The sequence below is a fragment of the Hypanus sabinus genome, chromosome 2, assembly GCF_030144855.1.
Source record: "Hypanus sabinus isolate sHypSab1 chromosome 2, sHypSab1.hap1, whole genome shotgun sequence".
In the NCBI taxonomy this organism is placed as follows: Eukaryota; Metazoa; Chordata; class Chondrichthyes; order Myliobatiformes; family Dasyatidae; genus Hypanus; species Hypanus sabinus.
Genome location: NC_082707.1, coordinates 28,792,489 through 28,817,528, shown reverse-complemented (window position 1 = coordinate 28,817,528; position 25,040 = coordinate 28,792,489). Strand labels below are relative to the sequence as shown.

Here is a 25,040-nt window from a genome sequence, read left to right as displayed (position 1 = left end):
CAAATATTAAACTACTGCTTAAGTAATAATACAAAAAGCTCCAACCTGTGCAGTCTTAATAAAGGAGAAATCTGGATGTGGTAAACCAAGTCTGGCACAAGTGACGTACAACTCTGATACTGGAATAGACAGAGGAGACTGTTGTCCTCGATAATGTCCTGAGACTTCTCCACCCAATATTCCCTGAGGTTTGTTGATTTTTGCAGCTACGAAGAAAACAACTTCATAAATTGGAATAGTACATTTTAACATATTTTCAGCACAATATGTTCTCAAACATTAGACTTTTGACAATAGGAAATAAACAATTCACCAATTGTATTGTTTTAATAGTTTGAGTTAGTTTCATTTTTTTATAAATCTGTCCTTTTATTTTACAAAGTCACAATGGTAAAATATTATGAAGGAAGGAATAATGGGACCTTCTAAAGAAAGATATGATAATAATCTAGGCAAGTTATTTTTAAACACAGAAAGTAGTGGATGCCTGGAACGCTAGGGGTGGTAGTGGAGGCAAAAATGATAGAAGCATTTAAGATACTCTTGGAGACGCACATGAAGGTGGTGAGATTTTCACAATGTGTAGGCTGAAGTTTAGTTAGTAACTTAATTACTAGTTTAAGTAGTTCAACATATTATCATGGGCTAAAGGGCCTATTCCTGTGCTGTACTGTTTCATCTTCCATGTAACCACTGATTTTAATCTATATATGTACTGGAAAAATGAGATAGTTAAAGGCAACCCAAGAGTTTATGTGTTTTATGGGATGGTTTTAAATCCAACCAGCAAGCAAGTCTTGTAGGTGAGATAGCTGTTCAGTGAGATAGGTTTTAATTTATGACTTTTCTGTTAGAAACTCTTGGTACAAGCAATCATATGTTTTAATTTTACAATTTGAGGGAGAAAAGAATGGGCCCAAATTTTCCGGATTAGATTTAAATAGCAAAACGATGAGGGTATGAAAGTAGACTTCACTGAAGAAAACATGTAGAGACCAGCCAGTTGTAATGCTGTAGCAAACTTTTAAGGGGACCGTTCAGAACACCACCCAGGTATATTTTAACTAATAAGAAAAATTCCATGGGGAACCGCTATCATTGGTGGTTGTCTAAAAAAGTAGGGCAGCATCAAACTCAAGGAGAAAGTTGCTGTTGTCTAAAGTTAGGCAACACATTAGAAGATTGGGCATATCAAAAATGAATGAGAAAACGATAAATAGGGAAGACAAAATGAGCTAGAAATACAAGAACAGATATCAAAGGATTTTATGGACATTTAAAAGAATGAACAAATGAGCATTGGTTCCATGGAAAAGGAATCTGGTGATTAAATAACAGAAAACAGATGAATGAATCAAACAGGCAGGTGTTTTGCATCAACTTTCACTATAATAAATAAGCAACATGCCGGAAATGGGTGCAAATCAGCAAGTGGAAAGTACAGAACCCGGCAAAATTACAGTCAACAGGAAAGTGATACTGAGCAAATTGTTAGAACTGCAGCTGCCAAGATCCTGACTCCTGAAAGTCTTTGAGTTAGGGTCTTTTAGTGTATTTTAATTCTCCGAAATTCCATAGATCTGGGTTGCTTTCTGGGACAGGCAGTGTTGAGGAAGCCAGGAGTCTACAGAAGGACTTAACAGATTGGTAAAATGGATGAAGAACTGGCAGATGGAATATAATGCAGGAAAGTACATGGTCCTGCACTTTGTTAGAAGGAATAAAGGCATAGCCTATCTTCTAAATGGGGAGAAAATTTAAGATTCAGAAATGCAAAAGGACTTTTGAGTCCTTGTGTAGTATTCCCTAAATGTAATCATGCAGGTTGAGTCAATGGTAAGGAAGGCATTCATTTTGAAAGGATGAGAACATAAGAGCGATGATGTGATGCTGAGGCTTTATAAGGTATTGGTCAGACTGCTTTTAGAGTACCATTAGTAGTTTTAGGCCCTTTATTGAAGAAAAGATGCACTGGCATTGGAGAGGCTCCAAAGGTGGTTTGTGAGGATGTTTCTGGAATGAAAGGGTTACATATGATGAGCTCTGGAATGAGGGTTAATGTTGATGGCTCTGGGCCAGTACTCGCAGGAGTTTAGCAGAATGAGGGAGGATCTCAATGAAACCTATCGAATATTGAAAGTCCTAGATAGAGTGGAGGTGGAGAGGTTGTTTCCTATAGTGGGTGAGTCTAGGACCAGAGAGCACAGCCTCAGAACAGAGTTACATTCATTTAGGACAGAGATGAGGAGAAACTTCATTAGCCAGAGGGTGGTGAATCCGTGGAATTCACTGCATGGGATGGTAGTAGAGGTCAAGTCAATAACTACATGTAAAGCAGAGGTTGATAGGTTCTTAATTAATCAAGGTGTCAAAAGTTATCGGAAGGCAGGAGAATGGGGTTGAGAGGGATAATAAATCTGTCACCTAACTTCAAGAAAAATGTCAAGGGATCTGGTAAGGATCTCTGAAACAGATTGGTTGTATTTCTGAGAAATGCTTTGTCAAGATAGACTTAGATCTGCTGGGAGTTCAGGAGAGTGAGAAGTGACAACTGGAATGCAAAGTCCCAAGGGGTTTTAGGAAATGGGGTTTTAGGAAAAGGGGTTTAGGAAAAGGGGTTTTAGGGATGAGGAAAGCATGTTGAACAGATATCTCGAAAATCTAGGACTAGAGTCACTAGTTTAAAAAAAGGGATCACCCATTTATGACAGATCCCTGAAAATAGATTAACCATCAATAAAATTCAAAGTCCCAAGGGGTTTTAGGAAATGGGGTTTTAGGAAAAGGGGTTTAGGAAAAGGGGTTTTAGGGATGAGGAAAGCATGTTGAACAGATATCTCGAAAATCTAGGACTAGAGTCACTAGTTTAAAAAAAGGGATCACCCATTTATGACAGATCCCTGAAAATAGATTAACCATCAATAAAATTCAATGAGTTCTAGTCACATTTTCTGTAACATTTACTAAGTTACCTCCCCATGACATATACACATTACATTCCTAACTGAAAGTAAACTGAAATGGCAAAATAAATAATGGTCAAAAACTCATCACTAATGATTTTTTGCTGGTGGCAAATTAACTGATCTCAGTATAATTTTATGGATGTGATGCGTGTTCAAATGCTAAATAGTACATTTAATTCAAATTTACCTGGGGCAAGGTAAGTTCTGTGGCATCACACTTCGGGGAGTTAAATGATGATTTTGACAATTATGCAATTATCATCTATAAAGATAAATAGAATATCATGGCTAATACTACCTAAGCTTCAAATGTGTGTGTGGGAGATGTGGGGTCACGAATATTCAATATTGAAAGATTTTGCATTCAGACAGCCAATCATAATACATTGTTATCTAATGGTCTCTATTTTAATGGGGAAAGTTGCACTGCTAATATAATTATTCCTCTATATCAGGGATCCTTAACCTTTTTTATGCCATGGAACCCCTATCAGTCCAGTGACGCCTATGGACCCATTCTCAGAATTATATATTTATATATAAAATAAAATAACCATATAACAATCACAGCACAGTAACAGGCCATCTCGGCCCTCCTAGTCCGTGCCGACTATGCATTGGATTACAAAAGAAACTAATTATAACAAAATATTAAAACACATGTGATACAGTAATACATGTGTTTCTTTCTTAATGCATAACATAACAAGACAATGCATTAAAATACAGCCAAGTTAAAATTGAATTTATTATGTAAAGTCTACAAAATAATCACCATGAAAAAGGAGAAAGAAATTTAGATAATCAGAATCAGGTTTAATATTGCTGGCATAAATCATGAACTTTGTTGTTCTATGGCAGCAGTTTCATGCAATACATCGTAACAGAAAAGAACTATAAATAACATAAGAAATATCCTTTAAAAATAATTAAGTAGTGCAAAAAGAGAAACATAAAAAGACAAAAAAAACGTGAGGTAGAGTACTTGGGTTCATTGTCCATTCAGAAATCTGATGATGGCAGGGACGAAGCTGTTCCTGAAATGATGAGTTCAAGTTTAATTGTCACTGAACCATACATGAATACAACCAAATTAACAGCGTTACTCTGGGGCCAAGGTGCAAAACACAGTACCAACAGTCATACACAGCAGAAGACACATAGAAGATAGCAGTAAAATACAGTCATACAAAAAGTCTATGCAGTATGCAGTTGAACACAATTCAGCTTGTCTTTTGCCAAGTAAACACAGAGGAACTGCACCAATTCCAGCCTGGATGCTGCACCACACCTCCTCCAGCACTCCGGTGGAACATCTGAATTCAATGCCTGACCCTGGGCAGCTGCCAACAGGCAACACCATGGCTTGAGGCCTAGTCCTTGCTATAACCAAGGCCACGCAGCTCCCCCACTGTCTGCCCCCATCATTGGCCAATAAACCAATGAACTGGATTTGCAGCATTCCACACCACCAATGACCAACAGGGTCGAGCGATCAAAAGAAAAGCAACTAAGACGATCACTCACTTTGGATCACATACTTCCTTCATGCTGAAGTGTTCGTGGGTTCATTGTCCATTCAGAAATCTGTTGATGAAGGGGAAGAAGTTGTTCCTGAGACGTTGGGTGTGTGTCTTCAGGCTCCTGCACCTTTTCTTAAATGGCAGCAATAAGAGGGCATGTCCTGGGTGATGGGCTTCTTAATGATGGATGCCACCTTTTTGAGGCATTGCCTTTTGAAGATGTCCTCAATGTTACGGAAGCTAGTGACCATGATGAAGCCAGCTGAGTTTATAACTTTCAGCAGCTTCTTCCAATCCTGTGCAGATGCCCTTCCATATCAAATGGTGATGTAACCAGTGAGAAAGCCCTCCACTGTAATCTGTAAAAATTTGAGAGTTTTTGGTGACATACCAAATCTCTTCAAATTCCTAATGAAGTACAGCCACTGACATACCTTATTTGTAATTTTTTTCAATATGTTGGGCCTAGGATAGATCTTCAGAGATATTCACACCCAGGAACATGGAACTGCTGATCCCTCAGTGAGGACTGGTATATGTTCCCTCGAGTTCTCCTTCCCAAAACCCACAATCAATTCCTTGTTCTTACTGACACTGAGTGCAAGGTTGCTGTTCTGACACCACTCAACTAGCTGATCTATTTCACTTCTGTACAGCTCCTCGTCGCCATCTGAAATTCTGCCAACAGTTGTGTCAATAACAAATTTATTGATGGCATTTGAACTATACCCAGCCACAGTCGTATGGGTAGAAAGAGTAAAGCAGTGGGCACAGCACATAGCTTTGAGGTTTGCCAGCGTTGAATGTCAGGGAGGAGAAATTATTATTTCCAATCCGCACAGTCTCTTGTCTCCCAAGGATCCAGTTACAGAGGGAGGTACAGACACCCAGGATTTGGAGCTCATTGATTAGAATTGAGGACATGATTATGTTGAACGTCGAGCAGTAACTCAATGCTACTGTCCAGGTGATCCAAGTCCAAACGGAGAATAGTGACATTGCATTTGCTGTAGACCTATTGTGGAGATAGGCAAACAGCAGCGAGTCCAGGTCCTTGCTTAGGCAAGAGATGATTCTGGCTATCATCAGCCTTTCAAAGCACTTCATCACAGTAGATGCAAGTGCAACTGGGTGATAGTCAAAGAGCAGTTCACCCTGCTCTTCTTTAGGTACTGGTATGATTATTGCCTTTCTGAAGCAGGTGGGAACCTCAAACTGCAGCAATGAGAGATTGAAGATGTCTTAAACACCCCCGCCAGTTGTCTGGCACAGGTTGTCTGTGCCCTACCAGGAATATCATCAGGGCATGATGCCTTATGACTGTTCACTCTCATGAAAGATAAGGCCTTGAGCTGGAGTAGGGATTTGCACAGGTGTAGTTTTATTCTCCCTTTCAAAGTATGCATTAACAGGCATTGAGAAGTACAAGGGACTGCAAATGCTGGAATCTGGAGGTATTCAATGGCTCAGGCAGAAACTGAGGAGTTGAGACCCTTCATCAGAAGGTATGTTAGTGCATTGATGAGGGAAAAGTTTACAAACCAACGTCAAACAGGAGAAAAGCTGCAGCTGGAAATCTAAGCAATACATACAAAATGCTGGAAGAACTCAGCAGGCCAGTCAGCCTCCATGGAAAAGAGTTAAGTCGACGTTTTGGGCCAAGACCCTTCAGCAGGACTTTGGGACTTTGGTAGCAACCAAAGTTTCCATTTTTTTCTTTTTTTTTAACCTATCAGTTAACATTTTTCCCCCTTTTGCACTGATGCTTCATGACTGTGGGTGTGCGCAATGTGGTTAAAATTAAAAATATTCAAACACTTTTTGTCAACCTGAGCTACATATTACAGCTCCATAAGTGAAGATCACACAATGTTTTCTGCCAATAAAGGAAGTACCTGACCCCTTCTACTGATTTTCACATCAGAGTTTGGAACAGATACAAATAATATTGCTTTTAATGTTTACAGCACATTTTCCAACTCCCAATCAAGATTTGTCACTCTTACGACAAGTAAATATACTGTTTGTGCATGAGATTAATTTTCAGTTATCTTCCTTACAGATCCATTTGTGAAATAGGCAATAATTTTGCAGTTACCAGAAGTGCTACTCTAATCTAGTAGTCAGAGTGGTCATCTAATTAATATCCCTTTATGCTTTGGGAAGATACTGGGAACCACAGAACAATGGGCAATAGTAAAGGAAGTTCATATTATCAACGCTTGGTCTTTTATCAGTTGAAAACATAGATGAGACAGCTTTACTGCCTTGGGGACTATTGCATTGTAAACATCCTACCGTGAGCTATCAGGAAGACAGAATAAGCAGATCGGGGAGTTTGAAACCTGACATCTTGTGGAAAAGTACTAAATTATAGATAACAAGTGTCAAAAAGCAATCTGTTAATTAGGAAACCAAGTGGTTAAAATAATTCCAGTAAGATGGCGGCGCGTGCGAACACAGCAGCCTCTTGGGGGCCAACCAAAGGTGCTTTTTGCTTGTAAAGTTTGTCTTTTATGATCCAAAGACACTTCTACTCCAACAACACTGGGCACTGCAGGGCTACCGCATCAGTGAGCTGGTGTTGGTGGCAGAACTGGTCGGGACATCAGAAGAGCAGTTTGGGTATGCAGAAGCTGACCTGGCTGAAGATGATGTTGCTGCCTGCATCAAAAGTTGGTGCAGTATAACCATAGGAGATTGTCTCAAACATTTTACTTGCAATTGCAAGACTCTGTTGCACAGTGATAATGTAAGTTGCCACAGATGCCTGGTGGAGGGACAATCGACCTGGAGCTGTTTAGCCTCAGTTGTAATGAGAACTAAGGCCTCAAGCCTCAGGCTTGTCTGCTGCTGCAGACTAGGTGAGAGGCACAGAAGTGTTACAGTATCACTGAGCTTGGCTGGGTCTGGCCTCTCCCATCTTCCCGTGTTCAAGTAGTGGAATGACAGGCTGGATTGTGTGTGTCTGTACATTGCCAGAAGACTACATATTGCTAGACATTGTCGCATTAGACTCCATATGTTTTTTTTCGAGTGATTATCCTTCTTTGCTCTATATTTTGAATTATGTTACTTGCTGTTTTTGAATGTTTGCTTGCTATTTTGAATGTTTTGCACCTTGGCCCCAGAAATACACGGTCTTATTCAGCTGTATCTAAGTACGGTTTAAATGATAACTAAAGTTGATATGATATGATTTGTATATTGGCACTAACAGCAATTTGAAGTTCAGGAAATACATTGTTGTGTGGATAAAATAGCAATTAATGCTGTGTAGAGGCAATAAAGAACAAAGAAATACTTGGGATTTGTATGAACAAATGTATAAAATGTCTTACATGATGACCAGCAGCAGTGACCAGTCACTGAAGATAATGACCCTGAATCAAGATCAAACCACAACCAGGTTCATCAAGGCTAAATAACATCTGAATACAAGTAGTAAGTTTTGGAAATTGTGGAAGTTTATGAGACTCAAAGAGTTGTGATTATTTAAAACTACAGGGTGAACCTTAAGAGTTGTTCAATTCAATTATGATCAATAAAGTAGAATTGTTAGGCAAACTAATTTTCTAGCATGATTTTACTGTCTTAGTAAGATAAATGCTAAAATAGTGATTGACGTACCAAGTTTTTTAAATGGACGCTGGTGGGAGGTATATCCTGCTTTCTCATGATGGACTGAAGCAGCAGGAGAGGTTTCCTGCTTTACATTAGAAGTTGCACTAGTTTCTTTATCAGGGGTTAAATGTGCACCATCTATCTTCAGAATTTCCTTTAACATTTGCGTTCCTTTCTAACAATAAAATCAAAAATATTCATTACATTAAGTCAAAATTTTTTTAAGAATCCACAGAAATCAAAGTGCAAAGGAAGCATCAGAATTCATACCGTTAGAATGAAAACAGAACTTTGTGGGAGTGGGGTAATACTTTGACATAACCAGATCAGAAAGTTTAAGAATTTAATGTAGATTAAGAGAAGAATTATTTCAACTATAGATATTTAAAAATAAGGTTTCACAGATATAATATTGCATATTCAGATTTGGACTCCTTGACCAACAATATTGGACAGTTATTTCCACATAAAGCTGATGGCAATATTTTTCTCCATGATTTTAATCAAACAAAAAAACGTGTCTGTCCTTCTGGCATTTAGCTCCCGAGTAGAACTTCAGTTGATGGGGGTGGGGAGGGGTGTGAGAAATGGGAGGACTGAGATTTAGCCGATAAGTACTTTAGCACTCCCATTAAGTTGCATCAATTATCAATTTGCAATTTAGTCATAAATTCACCTTGGCATTACACGTCATGTTAGAAGTTATATTGTTTCAAGAGTGTGTAGAGAACAAAGTTCAAAGTAAACTTATTATCAAAGTATATATAGGTCTCTATATTCAACCCGAAGATTAATTTTCTTGCAGGTCTACTCAATAAATACATAATAGAATAACCATAAACTATATAAGACCACACCAACTTGGGTGTTTAACTAGTGTGCAAAAGACAACAAACTATACAAATACAAAAAGGAGGAAATAATAATTATTTCATTAAATAAACAAACAAACAAACAATAACTATTTAGAATATGAGATGAAGAGTCCCTGTAAGTGACTCTATCTGTTCTGGGAACATTTTAATAATGAGGCAAATGAAGTTGAGTAAGGTTATCCCCTTTGGCTCAAGAGCCTTATGGTTTAGGAGTAATAACTGTTCCTGAACCTGGTGGTGTGGGTCCCGTTCCTGTATCTTCACCTTCGTTCGGATGCCAGCAATGAGAAGAGAACATCACCCGGGTGGTGGAGGTCTTTGATGCTGGATGCTGCTTTTCAGCGACAACACTTCGTTTAGATATGCTCAATGGTGGGAAAGACTTTACCCATGATGGATTAGGCTGTATTCACTAATTTTTGTAGGATTTTCCATTCAAAGGTATTGGTGTTTCCATAACAGGCCAAGCGATGCAACCAATCAATATATTCTCCACCACATATCTTTAGAAGTTTGTGCAAGTTTTAGATTTTGATGTAGAATCTTTGCAAACTTTTTTAAAGTAGAGGTGATCTTGGAATCACGTTATTGTGACAATTTTAGTATGTTCTCAATCAGCTATTTCCTCTGTTCAGCTTCCTCCCTCACCTTCTCATTTCTCTGGTTCTGAAGTGTCTGTGGTCCATAATGTCAACTGTTTCCCTTGCGACTGATGCTGCCTGCCATGAGGTGGACTTCTAGCACTTGGTTTTCTTGTAATCTTATTGGTACATTTCATTCAGATATTGTTACAATGGGTACTCAGAACTCTAAACAATTATTATACATGCAAGCATAAGGAATACAAAGACTGTACCATTTTGGAATACATGCTGATCCAAACAGTCTGGTAGAAGTTACTTTTCATTTGCTGATTTTTTTTCTAGATTATACTAATGTTGGGTTGATTTCATAACCAAATAATATTCTTCATTATTATGTATTGCAAAGCATTTACCATTTTATTTTTTAAATCATAGTACAGCACTGGAAATGCGGGCTTCAAACTATTTGATAATCTTAATTGCCTGGCATATGGCTTATCAAGCCTAGTTCACAGGCTCCCTTAAAACCCACTGGGCTGTTTCCCATTCTAACCCAAAATCTCAAAACACCAAATCTCCGGAAATACACTATTCTACTGTGCAACATCTAAAACAATAGCAAATTAAAAATACATAGAAGTATTAAGACCATAAAATATAGGAGCAGAATTACGCCATTTGGCCCATCGAGTCTGTTCTGCCATTGCATCATGGCTCATCCATTTCCCTCTCTTGCCTTCTCCTTGTGTCCTTTCATGCCCTGAGTAATCAAGAATCTATCAAACTCTGCCTTAAATATACCGAATGACTTAAGCCTCCACAGCTGCCTGTGGCATCAAATTCCACAGATTCACCACACTCTGGCTAAAGAAATTCCTCATCTCCATTCAAAAATACAGCCCTCTATTCTGAGGCTGTGTCCTCTGGTCTTAAGACTTCCCCATCATAGGAAACATCCTCTCTATCGAGGCCCTTCAACATCCAATAGGTTTCAATTAGGTCACCCCCTGATTCTTCTGAATTCCAGTGAGTACAGGCCCAGAGCCATCAAACACTCCTCACATCACAAGCCTTTCAATCCCGGATTCATTTCTGTGAACCTCCTTTGAACCTGCTCCACTATCAGCACATCCTTTCTTAGTCACAATAATCCAAGTGAGGCCAAGTGACAAACAGGAATAACATCTAATTGTCCAATTAGCATTGACCCAACCAACCGTGCCACATTAATGGAGTTTTATTATATTTGGTTAAAATTGGAAAGTAACATAAGATAAAGGCATAACATACTAAGTTTCTTATGAAAAAGATATTGGTCCATCATGCCTCTAAGATGTGCCAATTCCAGTCACTTTTTTCAAATTCTTTCCAAAAGGAACTTACCTTAAAACTATTAAAAACTGGTTAAAAACTATTCATATTCTAAACAATGACAGAGAGCAGTCTGTTATACAATTACATCACATTCAACTTGAAAATCGGGCTATTTTTTTCTTATCTTTCTTTGACATCTTTTTGTGAGTTTGGTTTAACATAGGTGAATCCCATTAACCACTGTGCCCTACTTGCATCTTAGGCTGGGTCTTCTGGTCAGCAGCAAAGCAATGACACTTGCTATGTATAGGAAAAATGCTGCCTACAAAGGTCAAATTATCTCCGTGGCATATATAGTGGCTTGCTTCCATCATAATATTATAAAACATAAGGAGCAGAATTCAGCCACATGGCCCATTGAGAGTACTCCACCATTTCATCATGTCTAACTTATTTTCCCTCTCCACTACATTCTGCTGCCTTCCCCCATAACCCATCAACCTTTGCTTTAAATATACACAATGACTTGGCCCCCACAGTCGTCTGTGGCAATGAATTAAAGATTCACCACACTCTGACAAAAGAAATCGAGATTCTCCCACTGCTGGAAAATTCCTCTCCATTTTCACTTTATCTAGATCTTTCAATAATCGGTAAATTCATGTGAGTTGTTTTTCTTTGCACGGGGAGGGGGGGGTGGATTGATGTGGTTGGGGAGGTGGTTTGAAGTTTTTCTTTAAATGGGTTCTACCATTTTGTGGCTGTCTGTGGAGACGATGAATCTTAGGGTTGTATACTATATACATACTTTGACAATAAATGTACTTTGATTCCTTTAAAGTTTCCCCCTCATTTTTCTAAACTGAGGCCATTACTGATGTTGGTCACCAAGCTTTAACTCAATCAAACTATATCTATCCTGCACATTCATATATCATAAATCAATATTAATGATTTCAATGAAGGGATTAAAAGTAACATTAGCAAATTTGCAGATGACAGAAAGTTGGGTGGCAGTGTGAAATATGAGGAGGATGTTAAGAGAATGCAGGGTGACCTGGACAGGTTGGGTGAGTGGGTAGATGCATGGCAAATGCAGTTTAATGTGGATAAATGGAAGGTTATTCACTTTGGTGTGTTATGAGTGCTGAACAGACCTGATGGAAATGGGGTCCAGAGCTACCCTTCCCCCCGACCCGGGAACTATGCTGCTAAGGAGAGAGAGAGATGAAGAACAGAGGTAAAGGCATCTGCTACAGATAAGAGAGAGAGAGATGACTGATTTATGTATTATGACTTCTTCACTGATTATTTACCTTTTGCTACAAGGATACCCCATCAGTGGGGATAAAAGAGAGTCTGGGGAGACACCCTCATACACACCAGTGGACACTGAAAGTGTGCTGTGCACCCACAGGAAGGTGAGGGCTTCGAGGACCCAATCAGGAGATCGGTCACAAAGCTCACAGTGTGACAGCAGGGCCGGTGGAGGCTTGTGTGTGTCCACTCATGCCAGATTGACAAGTCCACCACGGAAGAACGGTCTAGCTGAGAACGGAGGGGTCATAACCGAATGACCATAACGGTACGACGGAACAAGACGTCAACGGAAGGTTTGCCTGCTGCAGCTGCTTACATCTCTGCTTGCTCTCTCTCTCTTTCTCCCCAACAATTGCAACACAACAACCAACTACCTCAGCACAAACTGAACTGAACTCTATATTCTCTTATGACAATTCATTTACCCCTAAACTTTGATAGAGCTTGTTTATGACTGTTGATTATTATTCCTACACTTGTTTTTATTATTGCTAACCTGTTTTATATGTATATGTGCATTTTTGATACTGTATTACCTAGTTTACTAATAAGCACCTTTAGTTATAGTACCACCAGACTCCAACGTATCCTTCCATTTCTGCTGGTCTGTTAACCCAGTTAAAGGGTACATAACAGGTGGCAAGAACAGGAAGGCAGATTACTATCTGAATGGTGTCAAGTTAGGAAAAGGGGAAGTACAATGAGACCTAGGTGTTCTTGTACATCAGCACAAAGTAAGATTGCAGGTACAGCAGGCAGTGAAGAAAGCCAATGGCATGTTGGCCTTCATAACAAGGGGAGTTGAGTATAGGAGGAAAGGGGTCCTTCTGCAGTTGTACAGGGCCCTGATGAGACCACACCTGGAGTATTGTGTTCAGTTTTGGTCTCCAAATTTGAGGAAGGACATTCTTGCTATTGAGGGAGTGCAGCGTAGGTTCACGAGGTTAATTCCCGGGATGGCGGGACTGTCATATGTTGAAAGATTGGAGCGACTGGGCTTGTATACACTGGAATTTAGAAGGATGAGAGGGGATCTGATTGAAACATATAAGATTATTAAGGGATTGGTCACACTAGATGCGGAAACATGTTCTCGATGTTGGGGGAGTCTAGAACTAAAGGCCACAGTTTAAGAATAAGTGGTAGGCCATTTAGAATGGAGTTGAGGCAAAACTTTTTCACCCAGAGAGTTGTGGATCTATGGAATGCTCTGCCTCAGAAGGCAGTGGAGGTCAATTCTCTGGATGCTTTCAAGAAAGAGTTAGATAGAGCTCTTAAAGATAGCTGAGTCAAGGGATATGGGGAGAAGGCAGGAACAGGGTACTGATTGTGGATGATCAGCCATGATCACATTGAATGGTGGTGCTGGCTCAAAGGGAATTGTCTATTTATCCTCATCACAACATGCTTTCTCAGTGATTTTCATGTCATGAGTAAATATGGAGACCTTATACTCTGCCCTATCCTCCAGATCAGTGAAATATAAATCCCAGAATAACTGATGGCCAAGATATGATTCTTTGGGCACTCTTCTACTGATATCCTACCAGCCTGAAAGAAAGATCTGTTTATCACAATTCTTTCTTTTATGTGACAACCGATCGTCATCCATGCTTGTACATTGTCCCAACACCTTTTATATGGCACCTTATCAAATTCCTTCTCAGAATCCAAATACACAAAGAAATGGCAGCTGACATGAACACAATTGTATCCATATTGTATATCATGTCAGATGTTTTAACTTTTAAAATTTTTCATTTATTAATTGTCCTGGTAAATCTTTCTTCCAATAGTAAATACCTACCTTAGCAGAGAAACCAATCAGGTAATAATTTGTTTGATTTGATTACTTTCTTTTTAGTACTGCAATTGACTATCATTTTACTTTCTGGATTACTGCAAACCTTTCGTATACCTTTGATATGTTAAGTCATTACTTTCTCCCTGTAGAAGACAAAATATGAGTGGATTGGGTGCAGAGATGCTTCAAAGTTCAAAGTAAATTTATTATCAAAGTACATAAATGCTGCCACTGTAACCCTGAAAGTTCATTTTTTTGCCAGCATACACTGTAAATACAAGAAACACAATAGAATCAATAAAAGGCTGCACCCAACATTATAGACATAAAATGTACAAAAGACAACAAACTGCAAATACAAACAAATAAAAATAAATAAGTAATAATTGTCAAGAACCTGAGATGAAGAGTTCTTGAAAGTAACTCCATAGGTTGTAGGAATAGTTCAGTGATCCCCTCTGGTTAAAGAGCCTGATGGTTGAAGGGTAAAAAGGGGTAGTGTAGATCCTAAGGTTCCTGTAACTGGAAGAAGCTAGAAGAGAGCATGACCTGACTGGTGAGAATTCCTATTGATGGATGCTGCTTTCCTACAACATTCCATATAGATATGCACATGGTGGGGAGGGCATTATCAGTGTATCTACTACCATTTGTAAGATTTTCTGTTCAAAGACATTGGTGTTTCCATACCAGGCTGTGATGCAGTCAGTCAATAGACTCTCCACAACACATCTATAGAAGCTTTATTTGTCATGCCAAATTTTTGTAAACTAAGTTAGTAGAGGCGCTGCTATGCTGTCCATCGGGGATAACTTCACCTAAAGTCACCTGCTCCTTCACTGAACTGTTCCCACAACCTAAGGACTCTCTTTCAAGGACTTCTTAATCTCAGGTTCTCGATATTTATTGTTTATTTACAATTATTATTTGGTTTTTTCTTTTGCACTGCAGAGTTTGTTGTCTTTTGCACATTGACTGTTTCTCTGCCCTGTTGGATGCAGTCTTTCCTTGATTCTATTCTGGTTCTTGGATTTGCTGAGTATCTCCACAAGAATACAAATCTCAGGGCTTTTAATGCTGACATATATACCTTGATAATAATTTACTTTGAACTTTGACATGTACCTATCTGCTGTCGGCACAATGTCAAAGTAAGCTAACCTTCATTGTAAAACAGAGCCAGGCAAATTGGAAACCTCTAACCAGCACCAAGAATTTTATGAGTAGTATTAACCTCCCAACAACCATAAATCTGCAAGCTGCTCTACATTCCCTGAAACAGTTGTTGAGACCACCACATTCCTGATGCATCTCTCTGAAGGGATACCTCAATATTAATAGTTAAGAATCAGACAATGCGTTTGTGTATCTCTGCAAGAGTAATGTGTTGCATAATTTGACCAAGAGCCAAAGTTCATGAACCAGATCAGGATGTGAAATTATTGCCAAGGATTCAGATACTGCTATTCTCAGATGCACAAATGTGGCAATAATAGAAAGCTTATATTCCCCTTTTCTTTTAGGTAGTTGTTTTGAAATATCAAAAACATAACTGTCTTAACAAGACATACCATTGCAAAAGACTGTGGAGATAAAGGTTCTCCATTATTTCCCTTGTTTTCTTTAGACTGTGAGTCTTGTGCATCTTTCTCTGCTTGTCCACTGGGTGTCTTCAATGAAACTAACAGTTCTTCAAAATCAGATGACACCTGTTGATATACTGCATTGTAACATCGAACAAAAATTCAAGAAGCAACCACAAAGGATAGCTCGATATCCTTGGAGCAACACAAAATTGGAGACATAAAAACATTATTTTCCTTCAAAGATAAACACCAAGAACAAAGACTAAATCAAATGACATTACAAAATATGTGGTTGAGTGACAAGAACAATATAAACCATACTGGCAAAACAACTTCCAGTGATTTCTTTTGTTGTAAAGATAATGCACTTAATGATATAAGAAATATAACCATTGAGTTACACGGCATGCAAACAGGCCTTCAGCCCAGCATATTGTTGCTTGCCAAGGTAGTTTCTTGAGCTGGCCCCATTTGCCTATATTAGCTGTATTACCCCATATCCCTCTAAACGTTTCCTATCCACACTGTTGTGATATTCTCCTCCTCTACAATTATAATATTTTAAACTCTTGAATTATAGAAGTATAACATCACACAAAAATTTTATGAAAAAAATTAATGCACATGACTTTGTCTTCCAGAATTGCAGAAATCAAACAACTTGAAACAGAAAAATCTTTTGAGTTTCTCTCTTTAATGACACTGTGGCCTAACAAACATGTGGACATCGGAAAATATGATATATTCATTGAAATAAAAACCTGTCTTCATGCAAGTTGAAATGGTCAAAAGATTTAATGTTCAAAGCCAAATATTAAGGGCAAGTTCCATATAAATATAGGCACAAAATGTACAAAAAGGGGTAAATAGTAATAGAAAAGACAGTTTAATTATTATCTCTTTCCATTTGTCAAATACATCCGGAGATGCTTTTAAAATCTCACTTTATTAGGTACCTCCTGTATGTTTGTGGTCTTCTGTTGCTCTAGCCCATTCACTTCAAGGTTCGATGAGTTGTGTGTTATGCTCTTCTACACACCACTATTGCGTATAACTCAATGGTTATTTGAGTTACTGCCACTTTCCTATAAGCTTGAGCCAGTCTGGCCATTCTCTTCTGATTTTCTCTCATTTCGGTCATAGAACTGTTGCTCACTGGATGTTTTTTTTTGGTTCTCACACCATTCTCTGTAAACACTAGTGACTGTTGTACATGAAAATCCCAGATCAGTAGTTTGAGATACTCAAACCATCCTGTCTGGCACCAACAATCATTCCACAGCCCAAGTCACTTCGATCACATTTCTTCCCCAAAATGATGTTTGGCCTGAACAACAAATGAACCTCTTGACCGTGTCTGCATACTTTTATTCATCGAATTGCTGCAACAGTATTATATATTTGCAGTAACAAGCAGGGGTACAGAGGTACCTAATAGAGTGGCCATTAAGTATATTTGATCACGTTTGCTCAGATCAAAGGACTAATTTCAGTGCAACACCTAACTTAACCACATTTACACTATTCATGTTAGAATTATATTATTCAATAGCTGGGTGATCTTTCATGCTTGACTAGGTGGATCTTGCATTATGTTCATCTGGAAGTATATTTTTAATTTAATAATTATTATTAGCAATCTATACTCTTTCTCTTTCGGGCAAGTGAATAAGGAACAAGAGCATTCAGCTTCTCGATCCTGTTATATCATTTATAAATGTTTGCTATCCTTAATCCATTTTCCCACAATGTTCCTCATCTATTAACCATACTACTTAAAAAAAAATCTAAACCAATTACAATATTTTCAACCGACTTCCTCACCAGTTTTTTTTTTGGGGGGGGGGAGAGGAGGATGGGTAAAAGAGTTCCAGATTTTAGATTTTTTTTTATTAATATGAAGATTTTTAAAGCTGAGCAAACTAGTTCCAATAGGAAAATTACCCATTATTTCTAGATTTGCCTATGGAAATAATGAGCTGTTCTCTAAAGATCTTGAGCACAAAATTATCCCATTTAAATCACTCTCCCTTCCAGTCAAATTTCTTTCAAACACACTAAATCTTAAAAGGTGCAATACTGCACAATACTAATAATAAAAGATTAGTTGACTTTTTTTTGCCACTCTACACAAGCTTCTTTTGGTTTTTTTTTGCCTTCCATATTTTCCTTATGCAGACAGCATGCAAACTACTACACTATATTAAGAGTAAGAGGAGAAGTTTCAATTTAAATCCTGGTCCTTAATTCAGACAGTGAAACCCAGTTACCTATTTGCATTAGTTCCACTAAAATATTCGTACCAGCTGAGGATTCACACTTAATTGCATATTCTCCAGTTCAAAAAAAAAAGCAATTTCACATTTCAGCTACGCCTTTCAAAATCTCTACGTGATGCTGCAAGTGGGGTTCTTACCCTGGTGGAGGAATTATTCTTTTCTGTTGAAGATGGACATGACTGACAATTTTCTACAACAGGCTTCTGCTCACATGATTCTTCATTCCTTTTGAGAATTTTCATACTTTGTTTACTAGTACCAGTACATGCCTGCAGAGGTTCAAAAGAACATTTCACAGTTTAAGAGTGTTTTTAAATAATTTAGGGCTATGAATAATGCTATCATTGACAAAAAAATGGACTATTGATTACATTTACAATTTTTCTACAGATAAGAATGCAGATACCAATCTGTACAGATGTTGGTTTGCATTATCTTGGACTCAGCTCAAAGTTCATATGCTTAGCCTGTTTCTGCTCAGCAGGAGCTTATTAACTTATTTTTAATTGTCTCTGATAGAAATACTTAAAATTATTTAGTTAGATACAAATGATTAAACATTTAAACAAAATAAATTAAAACATTAAAATAATAGAACAGAAAGTAAAATGAGACAAGCACTTCTACAAAGAGCTGGTAATGCCATTCTAATGTCATAGCATGTAATACAGATGCAGGAATTTTTGGCTGATCAAGCTACAGCCATTATCAAGCATCATCTTTTTTTACACTAATTTAATTCTAATCGATTTTACACTCAATCTTCCCATATGCTCCCTCTCAGATTCTCCCACTTGTATACACACTAGGAACAATTTGGCTACTTTAACAATCAATGTGCATATTTTTGGGATGCAGGAGGAAACCAGAGTAACTGAGGCAAATTTATGTGGGTCACTGACAGCAACAGAGGTCACGATTGAACCAGTGTTGCCAGAACTATGAGACAGCAAAACCACTGTACTGCTGGAACTGCTGCTCATTTGCCAGATATTCATACCATAAGCTAAGGGGTAGGTACAATATGGCTCCAGATTTTATCTACAATATATCTTGGCTCTGCCACAGATCTCAATGTACTGGATATGTTAGCATTTGAGCCATAACTCGACTTAGGCATTCATATTTGCACAGTCAAGGATGGAATTCAAAGACCTACTTCGCCATGAACAGCTGGCCATCAACAAATGTGATCTGTAAAACCAGACTCTGTGTGGAGAACAATGTTGTAGTCTCTACATCCAAACTTCAAAAAATCACATTCCAAGTTACAATCCTGAACTGTGTACATACCTGTTTACTTGGCAGTTTAGATTGTGACTGGCCAGTGCTTTCAGGTCCCCGAGTTCTCGCCTTGAAATTTTCAGAGTTATCCTCTTTTGCTAATGGATGCAAGACAATAAGCTTTAATGACCAGAAAACAAACGGTCGAAAAGAATTCTGCCACACAAGCAAGAACAGTTTAATTACAAAGAGCATTGATAAATTAAAAACTGAATAACCACAGACACAGGAAGAAATATCATAGTAGGAAACCCAATAGTTCAAATGAACATCTATTAAGATACAAGATAAATTAATGTTTCAAGTGCATAAAATTCAATGTTTCAAGTAGTTACAAAAATTAGGAAAAATACGTAATTGAATAACTTATAACGAACAATGGATCAGAAAGTAGCTCAGCAATTTGTTGATACTTAGTCATGAATGGGTATAGGCAATCAAATAGCTATCAGGAAGAGGTAGCATCAAGGATATCCCTATCCTCCATGATCAAAGGGCACAACATGTGAGTGCCAATGTCCAGCCATATTCATTGAGTGGATGATCCATTTTAGTTTCCTACTGAACTCCCCACCAAAGAAGCTGGATTTCAGCTAATCTGATATCAAGAAAAAACAGAGTATGTCCTTAAGTAGGGGATGTGGTATGTTAACATCCTAGGTGTTGAAGTAAAGATGTCAGCTCCAGAATTAGCTGTGCTTTCAGATAAACTGTTCAAGAGAAGTTACAATGTTGGTATTTACCTGATAATGTGGAAAATTGCCCAGCATTTCTTGTCTACAAAAAGCAGGACAAATATAACCCAGCTCATTATTTCTCAGTCCACCCTCAATCATTACTTAGCTGATGGAAAGTGTCAGCTGCTTACTAATGTTTGGTTTGACTTTTACTAGGACCTCTCAACTCTAGACTTCATTACACTTGATCCAAACAAGGAACCAAGAACTGAATGCCAGAGATAAAGTGAAAGTGACTGTCCTTGACTTTAAAGTAATATTAATGAGCACTGGTATAAATAAAGTTATTAAGCATCTAGAGGAAGATACCTCATTACCTCACAGGGAGAAGGATTATTATGGTTGTCAATCATTCTAAGCTCAAGACCTCATTGTCCTATGTGTCATCAAATTATCTGCTTTAATGACCTTCCTTCCTTTACAAGGTCAAAAAGGGAGTGTTCATTGATCATGAACACCCAAATCTGTGTTTCAACAAAGCTACCATTACCAAGTTCCTCTAACTTCAGTATCCTCTGATCACCAATAACAACCAACTATGTAAACACAGGATAGATCTGGTTGGATATCCTTCAGCATGTGACACACACATCCTTAAATAAATCGGCATCAACACAAAGCCTTCCAACCATCCACAATAAAAATTGTTAACCTATTTTCTGGATGTGATTCAGTACTTTGCAAGACAATTTTATTTATTATGGCATTGTTATGGCTGTGTGTATCATAACATGATTCTATAGAAAAGAAATAAAACACTGGGTCGAAGAACTGAAAATTTAACTTATTGAAATTTAAGTTCCTTTTTTAAAAGTTTGCCTTCAAATGGTTCACATTGGCATTCAATCAGAAACAGTTATGAATATCTGCGTTCAGATGAAAATCCTGAAGCTCCTTCCACTAATTTTACCTGATCTACTGATTTTTCCCTGTAAGTTCTATTTTCTTAATATTAATTACATTTGTAAAAAACAAGGAATATAATTCATAAAGCAAAGCAATGATTAAAATTTGAAGGTCAAAAGATTCACAAAAAAATACCAAACCTAAAAGTAGTGCAGGGATAGATGTTAAATTCTACATTTCATTCTGTTCCCCCAAGTCTATGATAAATTCGCAATAATCAGCTTTTTGCCAAAATATGGTTATTCAGAACTGAATGTTTTTCATTGAGTTATCGAACATTTATAACAGAAAGGAGGGGCCATTAGTCAACAGCGTTCTGCTGGTTCACCACATAACAGGGCAAGTCCATTTAGAGATTAGCATACCTAAACAATCTAAAGAAAGCAGAAAGAAGTTCCATATTCTATTGCTTTCTGACAGTAGGTTCTTTGTGATCCTTACTGCAATAGGTAAACTTTTTGAGGGAAAAAATAGTCACATCACACTCGCACTGGCCCCCTCTGCAATCTCTTCTCTGATGAAGGGTCTCATACTGAAATGTGGACTGCTTATTCCTCTCTGTAGATGCTGCCCAACCTGTTGAGTTCCTCCAGCATTTTGTATGTGTTACTTTGGATTTCCAGCATCTGCAGAACCGTTTGTGCATCGCACTTGTTTGGATCCAAGTGCTTAATAAAATAACATTTGATAGATATAACTATGTTTACAACACTGTTTAAAACTAAAGAAATTCCAATATAGTTGTGAGGGACAAAAATTTCAGGCATCTTTGAAACACTAAATGATTTTATTTAGCGAATAATATGACAAAGTTTGATTGATTCCATGCCAGTCATTACCTCTTCTGTTTCGTGCCACTTGATCTCCTGGTACCCATTTCTGCTTTTGTTGTCCATCTGTTTTAAAAGGCTGCACACTAGTTTCTGTAGTTGAGGGATTTTGGGACACGGGCTGAGAAGGCAGAAAAGAGTAAATGACATAAAGTGTTCCCAAATCACAACACATTACGTCACATTCTTCTGGAAGGATTCGGTCACTAATGAGAGGACCTTCTGATAGTCACCAGTAAAATAGCTGATGTGAAATTTTAATGTGTCCAAAACGAGTTTTATGATCTGAGCAATTACTTTTCCCAACACATCCTAAGAAGCTATTAAAAATGCAGGGAAAATGAAAGCAAAAGTCATCCTTTCACTAGCATACCCAAATATAGGGGGAAAAGACTTATTTGGACTACTTTAAATTCTTTTATACTTCATTGAAAATATGATTAAAGAGATTAGCTTTATTGTCACACATACTTTGAAAAACTGAATATGCAGTAAAATACATTGCTTGCTTCAATGACCAACAAAGTTTAAGGATCTGCTGGGGACAGCCCTCAAGTGTTGCCATGCTTCTGGCGCCAACAAAGTATAACTCACAATTTACTAATTTGATTCCAAGCTTGTACGTCTTTGGAATGTGAGAGGAAACATGAGCACCCAGAAGAAACCCACGTAGTCACAGGGAGAATGTACACACTCCTTAAAGACAGTGACAGAAATTGAACCCAATTGCTGGTGTTGTGAAGCATTGTGCTATGCAATGAAAATGTCAAATGTCAATGTAAAAAATGTCAAACTTTTCAAGTTTGAAAATGATATTAAGATTATACATGAAAGTGTAATTGGTTAAAAAGCATCCTTGTGTGCTGTAAAATTTCAATGATCCTGCTTACCTTTTCTTGCCAACTGGGAGAAGGTTTGCTGGCTAGTTCTGCATTATGAGAATTGCTTTGTGCAGGGACGGGTGAAATTCCAAAATTACTTTGTAAGGATTGCCATACATTGGAAAACTCATCCAGTTTCAGTTGATCCTATGACATGAATACATATGTAGTTCAGCTCAAGTCAAAGTTTGTATTCAAATGAATATAAACTTATGTTAATTTTGATATTTAATTTTATATTCAACAGTTTTTGAAACACTTATAAAAATGTTTAATCTCCTCATCGTGTTCCATGAGTAAATAGGGTTAAATGCTGAAATACGTACTTTGTAGACACGAGACTGCAAATGCTGGAATCTGAAGCGACACACAATCTGCTGTAAGAACTCAGCAGGCTAAATTCCTTTGGCAGACTGGTTGTTGCTTTAAAATGAACTTTCCCTTTCAATCATCTTTCTTTACCGTTTTGCGTACAAGATGACATTCAAAGTTCACTTGCACACTTGCAAGATATAGGACAAAGAAAATCAAAATGGAGAGCAGAAACTATACTACTTAGTTCTACACACATTATAGCACCCTTGGTAATTCTAAGTAACCATCAGAGTTTGTAAAGAATAATTCAGTTTGGCTGGATCAGGAACAGGGCATGAACCTTTGTGCCTTTCACTGTTTTGTAGTGCTGCGCTGAGACTTGCTGAAATTCCTACATTGTTCTGCTTTGTCTTGGACTTGGTTTTGGGATGGTTGGCACTGGACCTGCTGGGAAGCCGTGTCATAGTTTATTGCTTTCATGGGGAACTCAAGGAGGAACACAGGTCCAAACATTGAATGTCTTCCATTTCTGGGGCTGGCAATGTGTAGCCCACATGTTAACAGATGGTCCAGCTTCCAGTCTTTTTCATCATCTCCTACTCAAAGTGATAGGAGATATTATCTTCCAAGCCTAAAGGCTACTCATGGTTTTAAGCTCAGTGGGGTGGAGGTGGGGGTGTGGGGAATGGTTGCTGGCCATTCAACTCATCACTACCAAGAAATCTTACTGGCCAGGATGCACATCTCAGCCCCATACCTCAGCAATGAATGGTTGCACTGCTCACCCTCTCCAAACCAAGATTTCATGCTCTAAGAGCACAAACAGAGGGGAAGATTTGCGAAAGGCTCCTGTAACACTAGAAGCAACAGTGAGAATCAGATTGGGCTTTTTGCCAGTATAGCTGCACTGCCAGTAACAGTCCTCTCCAAATACAGTACAATGTTATAATGGTACGTTTTAGCAGCGTCAGCACTCTCAATCCTGTGAATGCACCCAGAGGGATAAACAAGGTAACTGTGTGTCAATATATCTAATAATGGAGGCCTTCACATCACACATTGCAACAATTTCTATTATCCTTCTCTGAGAAACAGTCATACAGCACTTGGAAAAGGCTGATGTAGACAATAACCCTGGCAATAAGATAACCGATTGAGAATTTCAGAGTTTACTGAGTTTATGTAATAAATGAATGGGAAACATGATGTTTCAATATGTTTTATTGATAGTATGTTTGGAATTCAATGATTATATAAAAAGTTAGTTAAAATTCTGCAAACATGAATCAAAGGAAAATTCTATCATTATCCAGTGTATTATACTGCAATTCAGCCCAGACTCTACATTGGTAAAATTGTATGTGGCTGGACTAGCTGTTTATGATGTAATTATGCAAACTAGAGTAAGAGAACAGTTAAATATTTGGTTTTTGAATGTCTGCAGGAACAGGATGAGATACAATAAGAACATAATATTCACTATATTTAATGAAGATATTCACTTCTAATAAAAAAAAATTAATAAATGAACATCCGTCCTACCGCTTTAGTAGATGCCCCTTTGTGTTCAAGATCATCATTCCTTTGAAAGCCAGACAGTCCATCCACTTTCTGATGGTTGATTTGATTGCTCCTATTTTCTGCCCTGAGAGATGGTTGTCTTCCATTAAGCTGCTAAATGTTAAAATGCAGAGATAAAATTAACTTTTTGGTTCAAGTTAATTTAGACAAAGTTACAATGTGCAGATTCTGAAGTGAGCCAGACACATTATGATCCAGAGAATAGCAAACCAGTCCGTTCAATCTCAAAGTATTTCAGAAAACCAAGCAGAAAATAGGTTTAAGAGAAACACAATAAAAATCTCACATCATGCTGGATCTATGAAATTCAAGAATATATTAATAAAACTGCAGATTTGCTGCCATTGAGAAACATCCAAACACCCTTGTGAATTTCTTTTTGGAAACACCTATGCTGAGCATTGTCAATGATCCCTCCCATCCATCCAACAATTTCTGACTGCCTATCATCAGGAAGAATGTACCACGGCATTAGGACATGAACTGTTAGGATGGGAAGCAGCTTTTCCCAGTATGTGAGACTGCTGACCTCCCTGCCACCACCCATTTCTCATCACTTATGAAGAGCCAGTAGTGTTATACTATTACTTGTGTTCTGAATGAACCTTATTATTTGTTAATTTACTGGGGG

General features: G+C 37.9%; 1 protein-coding gene across 3 annotated transcripts in view; it reads right to left on the bottom strand.

Moving 5' to 3' along the window:
* Nucleotides 1-25,040, bottom strand: part of xrn1 (5'-3' exoribonuclease 1) — a 144,809-nt gene that overhangs the window by 18,987 nt on the left and 100,782 nt on the right. For all 3 annotated transcript variants that reach the window (XM_059993792.1, XM_059993785.1, XM_059993775.1), the window contains exons 32-39: nucleotides 24,371-24,502; nucleotides 22,523-22,660; nucleotides 21,642-21,753; nucleotides 19,169-19,257; nucleotides 18,013-18,144; nucleotides 15,582-15,719; nucleotides 8,120-8,288; nucleotides 46-206 (exon numbers count right to left, since the gene is read on the bottom strand). In XM_059993792.1, coding sequence (XP_059849775.1) covers nucleotides 46-206; nucleotides 8,120-8,288; nucleotides 15,582-15,719; nucleotides 18,013-18,144; nucleotides 19,169-19,257; nucleotides 21,642-21,753; nucleotides 22,523-22,660; nucleotides 24,371-24,502 — 1,071 coding nt within the window. The remainder of the gene's footprint in view (nucleotides 1-45; nucleotides 207-8,119; nucleotides 8,289-15,581; nucleotides 15,720-18,012; nucleotides 18,145-19,168; nucleotides 19,258-21,641; nucleotides 21,754-22,522; nucleotides 22,661-24,370; nucleotides 24,503-25,040) is intronic.